Below are 18,476 nucleotides of genomic sequence, written 5' to 3'. Positions count from 1 at the left end.
GCTCTGTGTGTTTTTCTGCACTTTTATTTTTATCTTTATGGTTTTTATTGTGGGCTGCTGAGGCCACCGGCGAGAGACGTTGCTATCCCTGTTTAGTCAGTGTGGTGTAGTGGTTAGGAGCGGTGGACTCTAATCTGGAGAGCCGAGTTTGATTCTCCACTCCTCCACATGAGCGACGGACGCTAATCTGGTGAACCAGGTTTGATTCCCCACTCCTGCACATGAGCAGCAGGCTCTGATCTGGTGAACCAGGTTGGTTTCCCCACTCCTCCACTTGAAGCCTGCTGGGTGACCTTGGGCTAGTCACAGTTCTCTCCAAACTCAGCCCCACCTACTTCACAGGGTGTTGTTGTGGGGAGGGGAAGGGTTGATTGTAGGCCGATTTGATTTTCCTTAAAAGGTAGAGAAAGTCAGCATATAAAAACCAACTCTTCTTCTTAATTTTCTGAAATTCTCATCATCCAAACCTCCACCACTTCCGAAGTTCTAAATGACTATCTTGTTTCTAAAGTGAAACAAATGCATTGCAATTTTTAGTTCCAAATTTTGGACACCGCACTGTTGACGGCAGTTCTCAGTTCCTTAATTCTGTTGGAGTTAGGTCGCCCCTCCCCATGTTTTTGATAAAACACTAGAAAAGCCCATAGTTTATTTGGCTGTATGTAGAGTTGTGTTAGGATGTTTTCTGCTTAGGGTCGCCAGGTCCCTCTTCGCCACCGGCGGAAGGTTTTTGGGGCGGAGCCTGAGGAGGGCGGGCTTTGGGGAGGGGAGTTCAATTGCCAAAGCAGCCATTTTTCTCCAGGTGAGCTGATCTCTATTGGCTGGAGATCAGTTGTAATAGCAGGAGATCTCCAGCCAGTACCTGGAGGTTGGCAACCCAATTTCTGCTTTGAGCCAGGACTGGCGGGGATGCGAGATCAACAGCTTGAAGCTTGAGCTAAAAGTTAAGAGGGCTTTAGCGAGATTTTTTTTCAATGCAATTTAATGGATGTGTTAATCTGTTTATTGCTGCCTAAATGTAGACAGAACGTTCCCTGGAGCGAGGGTAATCTACTCTTCACATGTCCGCGTTTAAAATAGTTTAACCATCAATCTGTCACCCCAGTGGTTCCTGGGAACTGTAGTTCTCTTGGAGGGGTGGGAGTCCCCTTCCCAAAGAGGAAGTATGAAAGCTGGAAGGGTTTCTGTGGCCTGCACGCTCACCCCATATCATAACACTTCCCATTTAAATCTCTTCTGAAAGTTCAAAGCATTTTTATGCACCTAATCAATGAGGAGCCCCATGGCGCAGAGTGGTAAACTGCAGTACTGCAGTCCAAGCTCTGCTCATGACCTGAGTTCGATCCCAACCGAAGTCGGTTTCAGGTAGCCGGCTCAAGGTTGACTCCACCTTCCATCCTTGCAAGGTTGGTAAAATGAGCACCCAGCTTGCTGGGGGTCAAGTGCAGACGACTGGGGAAGGCACTGGCAAACCACCCCATAAACAAAAGTCTGCCTAGGAAACGTTGGGATGTGACATCACCCCATGGGTCAGGAATGACCCAGTGCTTGCACAGGGGACCTTTACCTTTTTTTTTATCTTTACAATAACCCTGAAAGGTAGGCCAGACCAATTATCCCTGTATTATCAATGGCTGAAGGACTCTGGCTTGTAATATATTTGTCCCAGAGGTGTGATTAGAGCCAGGGCCATCCGAATTATATCTCGGTCGGCATGCAGTACTGGTTTCGAAACTAACCACTGATCCATTCAGATGATACACAGCTGGGTCTCCGGGACATGATTTTCCTCAAATATGATATCCCTTTCCTGTCTTTTGCAGCATCCCCGGCTCCGCTGTCTGTGCCTTCGACATGGCCCAGATATCCTCGGTCTTTGAGGGGCGCTTCCGGGAGCAAAAATCCCCCGAATCCATTTGGACCCCAGTTCCTGAGGAATTGGTACCAAAGCCACGGTAAGAAAAATTATTTCAGATCAGCAGTTTGCCACGATGGGTGAATAAAACCTTCACGTTCAGAGGCAGTATACCTCAGAATATCAGCTACAGGGAGCAAACCACGCGGGAAGGGCAGTTGTCTTTATCATAGCTTGCATGTGGGGTTTCCCAGAAGCATCAGATTAGTCTTTTACGCATGGCAGTTTCACTCGCCGTCACCCCTCTGACAACTTTGGGTTTTTGTACTGATTATGCTTGCCGTTTCCAACTATCAGAGGTCACCTTGCTGTCCCCCGTGTTCCTCTGCGTGTTGCCCGCGTTTTCAAATTTTAGATAAAACAGGTCCCTCAAAACGCAAGCAAAACGAGGGGAAACACCAGGGGAGAGCGAGGCAACCTCTGACAGTTGGAAACGGCATGCATAATCCGAACACAGACCCAAAGTTGTCAGAGGGGTGATGGCAAGTGAAACGGCCATGCCTAAAAGACCGTTGACTGCTCTCAGTCTTCCAAGAGGTGTCAGGCATGATAGCTAAAGGAAATCTCCGTGTTCAAAGGCAATCGACCTTTGAACACCAAACTGTAGGGTCAAATGGCACAGGGAGCGCTGACAGCTGTTAGAAATGGGGATTCTGACCTCAATGGATCTGGGATAGGGTTGCCAGACCCCCACCAAGGGTGAGGGATCCCTCACTTTTGGTCTCCTCCCCCTGGCGCCGTCCTGCTGGCCGGCAGGGTCTTCCCAGGCTTAAAATGAGGCCTAGGCCTCGACTTCGTCGGCGCAATTTCATCACTTCTGGAAGTGACGCCATCACATCGCTAACGATGAGGGAGATGCTCTGGTATCTGGGCAAAACTCTGTGGTCAAAACAGCTTCTACCATAGAGTTTTTGCCCGAATTCCAGAGCGTTTCCCTCGTCGCCAGCGACAGGATGATTTCACTTTCAGAAGTGACGCCATCGCGCCGGCGACGTCAAGGCCTCATTTTAAGCCTGGTAAGACCCCACCGACCCACCCCTCCCCCACCGGTTGCCAGGGGGCACCTGGCAACCCTAATCTGGGTTCTGATCCGAGACGCTGCGACTTCACCCTGACTTCTGTTTGTTTCCCAGGCCCGGAGGCTGCGCCGCCCCTGGGATGCGTTATAATTCCTCCAGCTTCTTTCCAGATGAGATCCTCAATTTTGTCAAGACGCATCCGCTGATGGATGAGTCGGTGCCGTCTCTGGGCAACACACCCTGGATCGTCCGAACCATGACTCGGTAAGAGAGTGCTAAAAATGTATACCATTAATCACACCCTTCACAAATGAAACTGGGGAAACATGGGGATTAAAAAAAAAAAATAGAATGTGATCGTCTTATTAAGCAAGGGCTGGCCTGTTCGGGTAAGTAATGTGAAAGGCGTCAATGAGGTCGGGGGCGGAGACATCTCGTGCGCGCACCCATTCGTCATAGGCAGGGGGGAAATGTTTCCAACGAACTAGATACTGGAGAGTACCATGGTGAATACGGGAGTCAAGGATCTTGGAGACTTCGAAGTGTTCTTCCCCCCCCACCATGATGGGTTGCGCAGGCGGTGGGTCCGGATGCCAACGTGGAGAAGCAATATGGGGTTTGAGGAGGCTTATGTGGAAAACTGGATGCACACGCCTCAAAGATTTGGGGAGAGCCAGTTCCACTGTGACAGGGTTTATGACCCGAGTAATGGGGAAAGGGCCAATGAATTTGGCGCTGAGTTTATGGCACGGTTGGGTGGACCGGAGGTTTTTGGTGGAAAGGTAAACCAAAGCACCCACTTGCAGATCACCCCCGGGGGAGCGATGTTTGTCAGCTTGCGCTTTGTATTTACGTTTGGCCCGGTCGAGGTTGCTAACGAGCCAGGGCCAAGTGGTACGGAGGGCGTGTGCCCAGGAGGCAATGTCGGGGTTCCCCTCCCCCTCTACATCATCTGTAGGAACGATGGGACTGAAATCTTGTCCATACACAGCAAAAAACGGGCTAAAACCTGTGGATTGATGCATGGCATTATTGTAGGCATATTCTGCTAAAGGTAGCAGTTCCACCCAGTTATCCTGGTGGTAGTTAACATAACAACGCAAATAACATTCGAGTACAGCATTGACACGTTCAGTTTGACCATCAGTTTGAGGATGGTATGCACTAGACAATCCCTGTTCCACCCCCACCAACTTGAGGAAAGCTTTCCAAAACTTAGAAACGAAACCACTTCCGCGGTCACAAATTATTTTACGCGGAAACGAATGTAAACGAAATATATGCGTCACGAAGAGGCGGGCTAGTTTCTGAGCAGAGGGGATCCCTGCACATGGAATCAAATGTATTTGCTTAGAAAACAAATCAGTAACAACCCACAACACAGTTTTACCCCCACTGAGAGGGAGATCAGTCATGAAGTCCATAGCGATCACTTCCCAAGGTTTGCTGGGCGTTTCAAGAGGTTGTAGCAGTCCCGGGGGTTTGCCCTGCGATCGTTTCGCAGCGGCACAAACGGGACAGCTGCGGATGAAGGAGTCAATGTCGGAACGCATTCCCCCCCACCAGAACTGTCTGCGCAATAAGTGAAGGGTCTTCAGAAACCCAAAGTGCCCAGCTGTTTTGGCTCCATGAGCTAAATGTAAAACGTCCTTCCGGAGAGCTTTGGGTACATACAATTTTGAGTCTTTGTACCAGGACCCCCCTTGTTCCAAAACACCAGGAGGTAGGGTATGAGCGGAACGTTCTAAAAGGCACTGGTCCCGAAGGACAGTTAAAAAGGATTCGGAGATGGGGAGTTTGGAGGGAGCCCCCCCGTCGGTTTTGGAGATCTGAGAAATAGTTATAGGGCTAGTGCTTACGTGTGGCGGCGCGCAGACTGCAGGCGGCTGAGCGGTCGGAGGGGTAGGAGGGGCGGGAACTCCGGTCTGTTGCGGTGGCGGCTGGGCAGCCGGTTGGGCTGGCGGAGCTTGCGAGGTGTGTTGATGCTGGGATCGGGTTTGCACAGCCAGCATAGGTAGGGCCCCACGTTGCATAGGGGTGAACAGAGAGTTGGTGGGTCTTTCGAGTTTTACCGGATATTGTGGTAAACGGGAGAGGGCATCCGCGAGAACGTTCTGCTTCCCAGGGACGTGCTTCAGGGTGAAACGGAACTGAGCAAAGAACTCCGCCCACCGTTGTTGTTTCGCCGATAGCTTATGGGACCCCGTGAGGGCAGCTAGATTTTTGTGATCGGTCCAAACTTCAAAGGGTATTTTAGACCCTTCCAAGAATTGCCGCCATAAAGTCAGTGCATGATGAACTGCAGAGGCCTCTTTCTCCCAGATGGGCCAGTTTAATTGAGCGTGCGCAAATTTTTTTGAAAAGTAAGCGCAAGGGTGAAGAAGACCGTCCGGTCCTTGCTGGAGGAGAGCCCCTCCCATGGCTACATCGGAAGCATCGACTTGCACAATGAACATTTGATTTGGGTCTGGGTGCCGTAGCACCGGCTCCGAAGTGAAGAGGCGTTTGAGGGCCAGAAAGGCGGCTTGGCATTGCTCAGTCCATAGGATCTTTGCGGAGGGCAAGGCAGCCGAGCTTACTTTTCCTTTAGTTTTCAGCAGGTCCGTAATGGGTAGAGCCACTTGGGCGAAGTTAGGGATGAATCCCCGATAGAAGTTTGCAAATCCCAGAAATTGCTGTACTTGCTTACGGTTGGTGGGGGGAGTCCAATCGAGGACGGCTTGGACTTTGGCGGGGTCCATGCGAAGACCTTGGTGGGAGATGATGTATCCCAAAAACGTGAGTTTGCTTTGGTGAAATTCACACTTAGCTAGTTTAGCGAACAGTTGATGGTTACGCAGGCGTTGTAGAACTTCTCTGACCAGAGTCACATGCTCGTCCATAGTTTTCGAATAAATGAGAATGTCATCTAAGTAGACCACCACCCCACGATATAGAAGGTCATGTAGGATTTCATTGATGAGTTGCATGAAGACCCCCGGGGCCCCTTTTAATCCGAACGGCATTACAAGGAATTCATACATTCCGAAACAGCTAGAGAAGGCAGTGAGGTGTTCATCTCCTTCGCGGATACGGACTCGGTAGTAGGCTTCCACCAAGTCTAATTTAGAGAACACACGGCCTTCCTGTAATTGTCCCAAAATATCCGATATTAATGGGATAGGATAGGCGTTGGTCTGGGTAACCGCATTGAGCTTTCTGAAGTCAATGCACAGGCGAAGGTCGCCCTCTTTTTTCCGGACGAAAAACGCGGGGGCCGAGTTTGGGGCATTCGAAGGGCGAATGAACCCTCTGGCGAGGTTTTTGTCCAAAAAGTCCCGGAGGACAGTGCGCTCGGAAGCGCTCATAGGGTAAATCTTACTTTTGGTTAATGTGCAGTCCTTTACTACTTCAATCGCACAGTCTGAGGCCCGGTGGGGGGGTAAGGCATCACATTCCTTAAGGTCGAAGACATCTTCAAAGTCCCGGTATACAGCGGGTAGAGCCGGTGGTACTGGGGCAGTAGAGGTTAACGCTGGAACGGGCGGAAATGGCAGAGCAAAGTTTTGCCGATGCTGGTCGCAGGTGGGACTAGCGAAAGAAATAGTGTCTGTTTCCCAATCAATACTGGGACTATGTCCTTTAATCCAGTTAATTCCCAAGACCACTTCAAATCGGATAGGGGCTATAGTGAAGTCTATTTGTTCCCAGTGGGAACCAATTCCCATTGCCACCCCTATGGTGCGATGATCAACTGGACCCCCCTGGAATTGGCTCCCGTCCATTTGAGCAAATTGGACGGGGGCGGGTAAAGCCTCTGAGTCGGCTCTGAGGGCAGCAAACGTGGCTTCGCTTATGAGAGTGCGACAGCAACCGGAATCAATTAGTGCTTTGACGGGGATTTGTGGACCTCCGTTAAGTTGTTGTAAAACTGCATCTACGTAGACGGTGGAGTCCACTTCTTTGATTTTGGTAGGAGCATTCGGTTTGATAGGAAGATCTTGAGAGGTCTGTGGAGATGCTCCATTCACCACAGACCGGAGCCGTTTTTTGACAAGTCGAGGGGAGATTCCAGGTTTAAGGCTGGAGAAATCCAAGGGTTTTCCTCATCCGAAAAGGGAAAGCTGTCCCCCAATGGGGCACTTGTAATCCGAGACCCGGCGGGGTCGTTGGAAGTAGGCAGGGAGGCTGGGTCCCCGGCATGGAGTGCAGAGGGTGTGGGCCTTCCCGGAGCTGCGCTGCGGGTGGCCGCGGTGCCTCTGCGTGGTGGACGACCTCGGGCGCGGGTTGTCGTGCTGGGACGAAAAAATTCCTGGCGGCGTGGGCAAACGGCTGCAAAGTGGCCCATTTCTCCGCATGTAAGACAGGCACCCCTCTGAAATCGGACTTCACGTTCCTGGAGCGGACGTGAGGGATTTCGTGGGACGAGCAGTGGTGCCTTGGGTTGAGGCTTTTGGGTGCCCTTCTCCTTGTGCTTTTGACGGACGAGAGAAATAAAGCGGCGGCGGCTTTCCACTTCCTCGGCTAATAGGATCCAGCCTTCGAGGGTATCGGGATCGCCCCGCATGTAAGACCAGTTCAGAATGTCAGGATGCAAGGCTTCCCTGAAATGATGGATTAGGGTGGTCTCGGGCCAACCTACAATTTTACTTGCCAGTCGCTGAAATTCATCGGCAAATTCCCGAACTGTAGCAGAGCCTTGTTTTAATTGTAAAAGTTCCGTTTTGGCTCTTTCTCCCAGGAAGGGGTCCTCAAACCTCCTTCTCAGGGCAGTCATGAAGTTGTTGAGGGAACGAATCGCACGAGAGCGGGTGTCAAACTGGAGGACCATCCAGTCAGCCGCTTTGCCTGTCAGGAGGGAAGCTACGTACCGCACCCGGCTATCTTCCGTGGGGAAAAGTTGACCTTGTTCTCGCATATAACTGTCCACTTGATGCAAGAAACAAGGCAAAGTCTCAAGAGATCCGTCATACGTAGTCCTCAATTTGAGTTGCTTCCAAGGGCCGGGCGCGGGCTGACCCGGTTGCACGGGTGGTCCGGGCGGAGGAGCAACAGGAGCTCCAGGAGGCAAGGGTGGAGCAGGCACATTAGCAGGTGGTTGCACGGGTGGTCGGAGCGGAGGAGCAACAGGAGCTCCAGGAGGTAAGGGTGGAGCAGGCACATTAGCGGGTGGTTGTACGGGTACCGCCTGACCCGGTATCGGAACGGGCTGTCTCTGAGCTATCAGGGTTTGTTGTAATTGCCTGTTCTCGTGAAGCATAAGTTCCATTACTTCTTGGAGTTGATCCACACGGTCGGAGAGCTCCCGATTCTGGGCTCGTAAAAGATGAACCTCCTCACTTGGGCCCCCAGTAAGATGAGGCTTACTGGTTCGGAAGCTCGTGGCCCATTGAGAGCTATCCCCATATAAATCCTCGTCTTCAGACTCATCTGAGTCTCGACGTCGGTCAGCCAAACGGCGTGCGCGTTGGGTCGTACGCGACGGGACAAACGCCGGGGAAAAGGTGAGACCTGATAGTCCCAGTACATAGTCCTTGGGGCGCGTGTCCACGTTCGCCTGATTCCTTGCTGCAGCCGCCCTGGCTGCTTCCGCCGCCTCTCTCTCTCTTGCGACCCTAGCCGCTTCGGCGGCTTGCTGATCCGCAAGAACTTTGGCGTTCTCAAGTCTTAGGGCAGCCTCTGCCGTAATACGTGGCAAAAGTTCTGTCTCGAGGAGCAAGAGTATGGGGTCAGGTTCCCCGCCCAGCAGAGGTTGTACTCGAACCGCCAGTGCGGATGCCTCGGCTCCAAACGTCGGGGTCAAAACTTGAGCCAAGGTGGCTACCGGGGTGTCTTTTGTACATTCCACAAGGAGAAGAGCGGTGCTAATAGCGACTCGCTTGGCCTCAGCCTGGCAGCTGGCCGCATCCGGGATCAGGGAAAAACCCTCCGGTGGGGCTCCCGCCATGGTAGAAAGAGTTTGTCGAGAAATAAGATTATCCAGAAGTCCAGTTAATATTTGTAAATCCTCAGTCGCCAATCGGGCATCGTCCAGTAATTGATCCAAGTCCTGAAGATCTAAACGAGCATCAGTATCCTCCGATGTTAACATCCAGAGACGTCCTGTAAGAGATTGCCACTGCGCGTGTACCAGTCCCCTCAAGCGGCAAACCTCTCGGTTCGTCCGGAAAAGTTCAGCAATTAAGTCCTGTAACAGAGTAGGGTCCTCTGAGAAGGGCTCCAGGGTAGTAGATCACCTGGAGAGCTGCACAGCTCCCATCCAAGTGGCAGGCGAACCCCCCTGGGCTCCAGCCTGGCTAGGAGAATGGTGAAGATGTGAGATAGCTGTCATAATGTCAGCCCTTGGCCCACAGAACCAGAAATCACCACAAAGTCGTATAGAGTCCAAACAGGTGGATTTTACTGATCAAATAGGCATACAGTGCAAACGAATAAAATGACAGCTATGAAAGGCTCACTAGCTGGGAGATATTATAAGGCAGGAAAGGCGGGAGATTACACGCAGGAATACAGTTTCCCAGGAGCTGAGTTCCCAGGCTTAGGCTTAGGCATGCGACCTTGGGGGGCAGACAATACAGCACAGAGACAGAGGCAATAACGAAACCGAGATAGCAGCCTGACAGACGGCAAATCGTGACGGGCAGTATTAGCTGTAGGGAGGCTTGTTTGGATACAATGTCAGCTCTGGGATCTCTGTGGCTCTGAAATTTAGGACGCCAGTCATCCATCCAGGTACTCCCAAGAATGCGTCTTCTTAGTTCTTCCAAAAGAGTCTGCTGTTAAAATGTCACCTTTCAAAACACGTTTGGAGGTTGTGCTTCACACAAAAACCCCTGGCAGCAATGTAGAAGGATACCAGTTCAGTTCAGTCTGTGTGCTTACACCCACGAAATCTTCATATCCCACATGAGTTTGATAAAAGGGGGGAAATGCCTTGGGGGGGGATTTGCTGTGTGCTCTGGGAGTACTATCTGAAGTGAAATTTCAGGTTATTCCAAACGTTTGAGAAATTCAGCAAAAAACATCTTAGGTGAGCTTCCACCCACCTTGGGGTGTCAGAATTCAGTGAGGGTCTGGAAATTGGGGTCTCAACACAGTTTCCAGGGTCATTCATTTCCTTTGGAGAGCCAGCGTGGTGTAGTGGTTAAGAGCGGTGATTTGGAGCAGTGGACTCTGATCTAGAGAGCCGGGTTTGATTCCCCACTCCTCCACCTGAGCGGCAGAGACTAATCTGGTGAACTGGATTTGTTTCCCCCACTCCTACACGCGAAGCCAGCTGGGTGACTGTGGGCAGGTCATTCTCTCTCAGCCTCACCTACCTCACAGGGTGTCTGTTGTGGGGAGGGGAAGGGAAGGTGATTGTAAGCCTGTTTGATTCTTCCTTAAGTGGCAGAGAAAGTCGGCATATAAAAACCAACTCTTCTTTTTCTTTATCCCTTAGAAGCTCCTTGATCCATTGATCTTGAGCAGGGTAAATCTAATGTTTGAGGGATATCAGGGCTGAAACAAATCTTGCCACTGACAATGTAGCCTTGGGATCCCTGTCACTTAATAAAAAAGGCATTATGTCAGAGACAGAGGCATTAGATTTGTATGCTAAAAGGGGAGAGATATAACATGATCAGAGTTCCTCATAAAAGCGGCATTCCAAGAGGGCATGAGCTAATGAATCAATAGAGCCAGAAGAGCAAGGACAGGTCCTGTCTGGGTATGGTATGTTCAAAATCCTGCCCTGCATAACCATAGAGGGGCCAGGGTCATTTCAGTTATGCTTCAGGGGAGGAAATATTCATTCATTCATTCATTCATTCATTAAAACATTTATATCCTGCCTTTCCTCGTTGTTCAAGGCAGCTTACAATAATAGTTAAAGACATGTTCAGTTAAAACCGGAATAGAATAGCCAACCCCCAAATAGTGATTTATATCATTGTTAAAAGTCTGTGTTGTTCAATGGCTAGAGCTCTGGACTAGAAGACCTGGGTTCAAATCCCCACTCAGCCATGAAGCTCACTGGAGGTCCTTCAGCCAGGCTCTCTCTGTCAGCCCACCCTCCCTCACAGAGTTGTTGTGATAATAAAATTGAGGAGAGGCAAATCGTGTGTATGGTCTTGAGGTCCAACATGGCAGCTTGGCATGCTGTTCTCCCCTCGTGCCTTATCCTCACAACAACAACCCTGAGAGAGAGCAACGTGCCCAAGTTCACCAATTTATCCACCCAGGGTGGCAGTTTGTCCGCCCCCAGCCTCAATTTTCTACCCATGAGGAACTGAAGGGAGGATAAAAACCATACAGACTAGGGGAGGCAGCCCAGAATGTTACCAGGAAGTGACATCACATCCTCCCCAAACTTCACCCTCCCCTGGCACCGCTTCTAAAATCTCCCAGCCCTTGCTGAGTTAGTGTTGGGAGCCCCTACTCAGTATGGTTCTCCAGCAGAGCGGGGATTCAAACCTGAGCCTCCCATATCCTAGTCCGACATGCTAACTAATCACTGCACGTCGCTGACTCTCAGTTAACATTGCCAAAATAGGTACATTTTACAAGGGAAATGTGTGAACAGGCAGATAATGACATGATCGTGAAGAGTTGAACACTTTGGACAGAATCAACATCAAAATGGGGGATTCTCTGGGTCAAAAGAGCAGGGAGAAGTTTGATACTTTGGAAACAGAACATAAAAAGGGTTTAGCACCACCTGGAGCCAGGAGGGCAATTTGCCTTGGAAGAAGACTGAAAAATCTGTGCGGTAGAAAATCAGCCAAATCCTTCCTGGAATATGCAAATTGAATGACTGTAATTAGCATAATGCACCTTGTTTTGCATAACTCCCTTACCTTGCCTCATTTATTCTGCACAAAATAGCCAGAAGTAGAAAAGAGCAAGAGTCCAGTACCACCTTAAAGACTAACAAAAATATTTTCTGGCAGGGTATGAGCTTTCGTGAGCCACAGCTCACTTCTTCAGATATCTAAAGAAGTGAGCTGTGGCTCACGAAAGCTCATACCCTGCCAGAAAATATTTTTGTTAGTCTTTAAGGTGCTACTGGACTCTTGCTCTTTTCTACTACTGCAGACAGACTAACACGGCTACCCACTGTAAAATAGCCAGAGTTAGCATGTCAGATTACCCCTTGTGAGACCTAGGTTCAAACCTCTGCTCCTCCGGTGACCTTGGGCCGGTCATTTTCTCTTCACCTGACCTACCTCGTAGGAGTTAGAGCTGAGGAACGGAAAGCCGTACCCTAAGCAATTTGAAGAAGGAACTGGAGAACGCTGTACCCCCCACATCCTCCCCTGGGAAATTATTTTGCCCTTTTTTCTGCCTGCAGAGATCTCACCAGGCGCTGTTCATCCACTCTCAACAGTCATGAGGACCGCAAACTTACTTTTTCATTTTGCTTCCATGAAAAACTGCTGGGAAGCTACAGCCCATTTGCATCGGGGGGTTATGGCATGGATAGCCGTATTATCTTAATTGTGTTGAACCCCTATTGAAGCAAAATAACTTTCAGACAGTAACATGTTTTTGCGCATCCGTCTTTGTCTGTTCCGCACACCGGTCCATGCGAGTCAGGCGTCCCTCGGGCTCAAAGTGTCTCGCGTGCTTTTGGTTTTTTTTTAAACGTCCAGTAGAAAAATATCTCTTGCGCATCTGTCAGTGTGTGAATCTGCGAGCGTGCAGAATCATGAATGTACAGACGGGCCAGACCAACAAACGCATCCATTAATTCCCTAAGCGCCACCGCCAAGACGGTCTGGTTCTAATTAAATCTGCCGTAATTGCTGTTTTATGTGAAATTAATCAAGCATCATTTCCGTTGTGTCTCAAGCCAGAAAGGCACACCAGGAGATGCTGGGAGGGGCTTCAGACTGGGCTGTAGGCAACGTTGCTCCCCAGGATTTTGCACGAGGACCCGCATGCGAAACCCCAGGAAGAACTGGCTCGCGTTTGCAGATGTTTGCACAAGTGTTTTTGCGGTCGTGTAACTGTGTGAGGGGTGATTAAGGAGTCTGCGGGTTGAGGCACCTCCGCCTCCGGCGTTCACCCCTTCCCCCCATCCCTGAACCCTCAGCTTCATATACAAAATAGCCAGAATTAATTGGTGGAGATAATTACAGCTCTAAGGAGACAACAGAAAACTTTTCTCTGATCGTCTTGGGGAAAGGCTCTTTCCAAAAGAGTGTAGAACAAGCCAGGTTGTGTTGTTCTCCAGGGTTTTGTTGTTGTCGTTTTTCTAAAGCTACTGTTCACTTTTAAGGGACCAGAATGTGTTTTCTGATCTGCTGCAATTAGGGTTGCCAACTCCGAGCTGGGAAATTCCTGGAGATCTGGGGGGGTGGAGCAGAGAGGAGAGACCTGAGCAGTGCATAATTCCATAGAGTCCACCCTCCAAAGCAGCTGTTTTCTCTGGGAGAAAATGCAGCTTGGCGATCTAATTCCAGGAGATCCCCATTCCCCACCTTATGCTGCATTGACATACTAGCATCTCTATTTTCTCTGGATATCACAGAGAAGAGCTGGGTGTGTTTATCTTGTTTATCTTGAGAGCCAGCGTGGTGTAGTGGTTAAGAGCGGTGGTTGGGAGTGGTGGACTCTGATCTGGAGAACCGGGTTTGATTCCCTCACTTCTCCACGTGAGTGGCGGAGGCTAATCTGGTGAACTGGATTTGTTTCCCCGCTCCTACACATGAGGCCAGCTGGGTGACCTTGGGCTAGTCACAGCTCTCTCAGCCCCACCGACCTCACAGGGTGTCTGTTGTGGGGAGGGAAAGGGAAGGCAATTGTAAGCCGGTTTGATTCTACCTTAAGTGGTAGAGAAAGTCAGCATATAGAAACCAACTCTTCTTCTTCATCATCATTATCATCATTTCATTTTTCTACCACATTTTGATTCACACTCCCCTCCAAGGAGCTCAGGGGAACATACCGGATTCTCCCCTCTTATTTTGTCATCACAACAACCCTGCAACCCTGTATGCCGTGACCTAAGCTCCCTGGAGAAAGAGCAGCAGGGGACAGTCCGAGGGACGAGGGGGCATTTGGCCTCAAGCTCAAAGGGGGCTCAGATTTAAATACTTGCTATTTTTTGCTGTTTGATAGGTTTTGCAGCTTGTCTCACTCTTTTTTGATGCCTTATTTGGGTATAACGTGCCAACATTTTTTATTTTTTATTATGACTAGGGGTTGGGTTGCCATTGCCAGCCAGTGGATAAAAGGGTAGGAACATGGATGGGGAGCATTGCAGCGATGGCATGACATCATTTGTGGGGCAGACCCAGAAGTGATTTCATGCTGCTCTAGAATTCAGTGGAAATGCTACTACCATAGAGTCTCCGCTGAATCCTAGAACGGCTTGACATCACTTCCAGGTTTGTCCCAGAAATGACATCACAGTATTGATGTGATTATGCTTTTTTTTCTGCATTTCACCCCTGCTGGCCTACCAAGCAGCAGCAGTAGTCTAGGTTTCTGGTGTTGGGAGGTCTTCCACTATAGCAGGTGACCTGGCAGCCCGAGCTAGGGGCTTCAAAATAGGGAAGTACATCGGGGCCTCTCTGGACCTCCGAGTCGGCGTGGGAAGACCAGTATAAAAATAAAACATATTTGCTTATATTTTGGCCATCTGTCCCAGTTCTCCTCGCTCTGCTGTTGGTTTTATAGATCTGTTTGCTTTGTGCAATATGAATATGTAATGGATACAGCATTTTGATTTACAGTGTACAATATTTATGCATCTAATTTACATATAATGTGGATTTATTAATGCACATTTAACATTGAAAGCTGCAGGAAGCCTTTCTCTCTAGGCTTTCCCCACCACCTGTTCTTCCAAGAGATCAGACCTTGTCTGCCATCTCTGCCTTTGGAAATTCCTGGAGATTTGGGGGTGGAGCTGTGGAAGCATCTGGCTTGGGAAAGGGAGTGCGTTTAGTGGGTTATAATTAAGGTTGCCAACCTCCAGGTACTAGCTGGAGATCTCCTGCTGTTACAACTGATCCCCAGCTGGCAGAGATTAGTTGCCCTGGAGAAAATGGCCACTTTGGCAATTGGACTCTATGGCATTGAAGTCCCTCCTCTCCCCAAACCCCGCCCTCAGACTCCACCTCAAAAACCTACCACTGGTGGCAAAGAGGGACCTGGCAACCCTAGTTATAATGCCAGGGTCCATGCTCCACAGCTGGCATTTCTTCCTGAGGAATTAATCTCTGTGATCTGGAGTTCACTTGTAATTCAGGGAGAACTCCAGGCCCCACCGGGACGTTGGTGACCCTATTTGGTAACCCTCTGTATATGTGATTCATCCCCTACACTCATTTTGTCATCACAACAACCCTCTGAGGTAGATTATGTTGACAAAGAATGAGTGGCCCAAGATCGCCCAGTGAGCTTCAGGCCTGAGCGGGAATTTGAACCTGGCTCTTGCAGAAATTGCTGTGAGGAAACAGCACCATGAGGCCAAAATAAAGAATGGTGGGTTTGAGTCACGCAATGAGAGAAGCGAAATCGAAACTGGGATGGGAGGGTCCTAACGGCAGGGCTGAGAAATTTGAAATCATCCCAAAATAAAAAGTAGCGGGTCGTATCTTAGGAGGTATTTCAAGCCTGGAGAGGAGAAGACTGAGAGGTGATATGATAACCATCTTCAAGTACTTGAAGGGCTGTCATTATAGAGGAGGGTGCCGAGTTGTTTTCTGTTGCCCCAGAAGGTCGGACCAGAACCAACGGGTTGAAATTAAATCAAAAGAGTTTCCATCTAAACAACAGGAAGAATTTTCTAATGGTTACAGAGGTTCCTCAGTGGAACAGGCTTCCTCGGGAGGTGGTTGGCGCTTCTTCCCTGGAGGGTTTTGAGGAGAGGCTAGATGGCCATCTGTCAGCAATGCTGATTCCATGACCATAGGGAGATCATGAGAGGAAGGGCCTCTTGGCCATCTTCTGGGCATGGAGTAGGGGTCACTGGGGGCGTGGGGGGGAGGTAGCTGTGAATTTTCTGCATTGTGCGGGAGGTTGGACTAGATGACCCAGGTGGTACCTTCCAACTCTATGATTCTGTGATTCTATGATTCTAGGTGTGTCTGCGGAGTGGGACTTTCCTGCCTCCCCCTTCCACTACAGCTGACTGAGGACCCCCCTATTTTCTTCCTGGGGCTCAGTGTGTCCTCATGAATGGCATACGGGGCACAGATGCGGGGTCTGCAAAGAGAGGAGAGTTGGTGATAATCTGCCTCCCTTCTCCAGCATCGATTAATGGGAGGGGGGCAGTTTTCAGTTTGTTTGTTTTCTTGCATTTCCAGACATGTTCTCGAGCTAACGTTTTCTTTCGTTTTGAAACAGTCCCCTAGCAAGGGGTGGTAAAACGGTGCGACCGAGCTTCCGTCTGTGTAGAAGATAAGAAATCCGTCTTTTCTCTTTCCTTTCTCCCGAGCAGGTATCAGTTGCGTAAAATCGTGGTGGACCCCGCAGCGGGCCCCGGGAAGAACCACACCGTGGTGTTTCTGGGCTCCGACGCCGGCACCGTCCTTAAGTTTCTGATCCAGGCCAACATCAGCGCCACTCTGGCAGCAGTGAGGGCCAGCATCCAGAGCGTGTTCCTGGAGGAGTTCGAGACGTATCCCAGCGAGAAGTAAGTTGCAAACAACAGTCCCTCTGGCTCATAGAAGCTTACTGGAAAATGGACGAATAAATAGGGTTGCCAACCCCAAGAGATTTGGGGGTGAAGCCTGGGTAATGCTGTCAACCTGAAGGTGGCACCTGGAGATCTCCCACTATTACAATTGATCTCCAGATGACCAAAATCACTTCATCTGGAGGGTGGAAGCTATGGCATTATACCCTGCTGAGGTCCCTCTCCTCCCCAAACCCTGCCCTCCCCAGGCTCCACCCCCCAAAAAAATTTCCAGATATTTACCAACCCAGAGCTGGCAACCCTAAGCCTGGGGAATGCAGGGGTGTGCTGCATACAGTAAGATATCCAAAGCTGCCATTTTCTGCACGGGAACTAATCTCTGTAGTCTGGAGACCAGTTGTAATTCCCTCGGAGGTGGGCTTTCCCCATGCTCTGTTTTTTGCTCCACCTTAGCTTCTTAAATGCGTTGGTTCTCCCCTCCCTTATGTACAGTATAATTTTTTCTCTCTCCCCGAGCTTTCCTGTGTTTTTTCAGACTACTACAAAAGTGGTCTGAAAAAATACAGGAAAAAAATTACATGAAAAATGGAACCATGATACTATGGCCCTTTATGCAAGGGTATTTACTTCACAGTCCCTGCTAGACTGCTTCAAGGCTTCTTTTGCATTATTCATGATTTTACCGACCTTCAGACGAGACTTCGCTCTGGCCTCGTTCTTCCTCCACAGTTCTAGGATCCTGTTTTAGGACGAATTTAAATACTGCTTCAAGGCAAGAGCGACAGAAATTCTCCCCATTTCCATGCATATCTCTTAACGTCGGGTTTCTCTCCCCACGCCCATTTTGGCTTCTCCCTCCCACGTGTCTGTCCCTCCCATCCAACCCCTTCCATCAAAGCAAAGCATAAAAGAGGGAGTTAAACCGTCATGAAATGTGCAGGAAGAAACCAAAGAGAGGCTGCAAAGGTTGGAAGGCAGCTCTCGGCAGGGAGCTGTTGAAGAAAGGTGGGGAGGAATACCCAGCAAAAGCACACGCAGTCCCTTTAAGAGCTGACCCGCCCCCTCCAAGTTAAGTGTAACAAGGCTGCATTTTCAGGGGGAGGGACTCAGAAGCTCCCTGATTCACTGGGGATGCCTAATTAACCACAAGGTACTCCTTCCGAGGTCGGTAAAATGAGTACCCTGCTTGCTGGGGTAAAGTGTAGATGACTGGGGAAGGCAATGGCAAACCACCCCATAAACATAGTCTGCCTGGTAAATGTCAGGATGTGACGTCACCCCATGGGTCAGGAATGACCCGGTGCTTGCACAGAAGAAGAAGAGAAGAGAAGTTGGTTTTTATATGACGAAGAAGAAGAGAAGAAGAAGAGTTGGAGAGTGGGAGACTCAAACTGGCTTACAATCACCTTCCCTCCCCCTCCCCACAACAGACACCCTGTGAGGTGGGTAGGGCTGAGAGAGCTGTGACTAGCCCAAGGTCACCCAGCTGGCTTCATGTGTAGGAGTGGGGAAACAAATCCAGTTCACCAGATTAGCCTCCGCCACTCATGTGGAGAAGTGGGGAATCAAACCCGGTTCTGGTGAACAGGGTTGGTTTCCTCACATGAAGCCAGCTGGGTGAACTTGGGCTAGTCACAGCTCTCTGAGAGCTCTCTCAGCCCCAGCTACCTCACAGGGTGTCTGTGGTGGGGAGGGGAAGGGAAGGCGATTGTAAGCCGGTTTGATTCTCCTTTAAGTGGTAGAGAAAGTCGGCATGTAAAAACCAACTCTTCTTCTTCTTCTAGCTCAATATGTATACGTGTGTTTGCAAGAAAATATTTTTCAACAATATGTTCATTTCAAAAAGCATCCTGTTAAATAGAGCTTCTGCCTGAAATGCTGAAGAGCTACATTCAGAGTTACGCATCATCTCCCCCCCTGACATTTTGTGATT

At 49.7% G+C, this 18,476-nt stretch overlaps 1 protein-coding gene across 1 annotated transcript in view; it reads left to right on the top strand.

Moving 5' to 3' along the window:
- Window positions 1-18,476, top strand: part of SEMA6B (semaphorin 6B) — a 57,190-nt gene that overhangs the window by 30,782 nt on the left and 7,932 nt on the right. The window contains exons 10-12 of the mRNA XM_056844320.1: window positions 1,824-1,955; window positions 3,049-3,198; window positions 16,346-16,540. Coding sequence (XP_056700298.1) covers window positions 1,824-1,955; window positions 3,049-3,198; window positions 16,346-16,540 — 477 coding nt within the window. The remainder of the gene's footprint in view (window positions 1-1,823; window positions 1,956-3,048; window positions 3,199-16,345; window positions 16,541-18,476) is intronic.

Source organism: Euleptes europaea, chromosome 2 (genome assembly GCF_029931775.1).
Source record: "Euleptes europaea isolate rEulEur1 chromosome 2, rEulEur1.hap1, whole genome shotgun sequence".
Taxonomy (NCBI): domain Eukaryota; kingdom Metazoa; phylum Chordata; class Lepidosauria; order Squamata; family Sphaerodactylidae; genus Euleptes; species Euleptes europaea.
The sequence above is the reverse complement of the archived record's forward strand: the minus strand, read 5'-3'. Positions and strand labels throughout refer to the sequence as shown.